The sequence below is a fragment of the Buceros rhinoceros genome, unplaced genomic scaffold (assembly GCF_000710305.1).
Source record: "Buceros rhinoceros silvestris isolate BGI_N320 unplaced genomic scaffold, ASM71030v1 scaffold31051, whole genome shotgun sequence".
In the NCBI taxonomy this organism is placed as follows: domain Eukaryota; kingdom Metazoa; phylum Chordata; class Aves; order Bucerotiformes; family Bucerotidae; genus Buceros; species Buceros rhinoceros.
The window spans coordinates 7,778-8,208 of NW_010395335.1; the positions used below are offsets into that span (position 1 = coordinate 7,778).

The 431-nt window shown below is 60.8% G+C and overlaps 1 protein-coding gene across 1 annotated transcript in view; it reads right to left on the reverse strand.

Annotated features, from left to right (window-relative positions):
• ZNF395 (zinc finger protein 395) overlaps nt 1-431 on the reverse strand; it is a 7,204-nt gene that overhangs the window by 2,113 nt on the left and 4,660 nt on the right. Inside the window, exon 8 of the mRNA XM_010145522.1 lies at nt 310-399. Within this exon, the coding sequence (XP_010143824.1) occupies nt 310-399 (90 nt within the window). The remainder of the gene's footprint in view (nt 1-309; nt 400-431) is intronic.

The following is a 431-nucleotide window of genomic DNA, read 5'->3' on the forward strand; positions in this document are numbered from 1 at the left end:
GTCCCTGAGGAAAAATTTCTTCTCCTCTGGGGTTGTGCAGGGCTGTCGTGGAGTCCCCATCCCTGGAGGGGTTTCCCAGCCGGGTGGAGGTGGTGCTGAGGGACAGGGGTTAGGGGGGACCTGGCAGCACTGGGGGCATGGGTGGACTCACAGAGCTTAAAGGTCTTTTTCAGCCAAAACCATTCTGTGGTTCTATGAACGGGATGTCTGTGCTGTCCTGGGGATGTCTGGAGCAAAGAGGATCATGACCTGCCCTTCACCCTGATTTCAGGAAGTGTTACCCATCCTCAGGAGATGCCCCCAGCTCACCTGGTAGGCATGATCAGCTTGGATGTGCCAGAAGGAGCTGGGAGCAGACTGGCTCAGCGCGCTGCTGGCCAGGGCCGGCTCCACCACCGGCTGGGCCACGCCCGGCGGGCTCCCACCACACG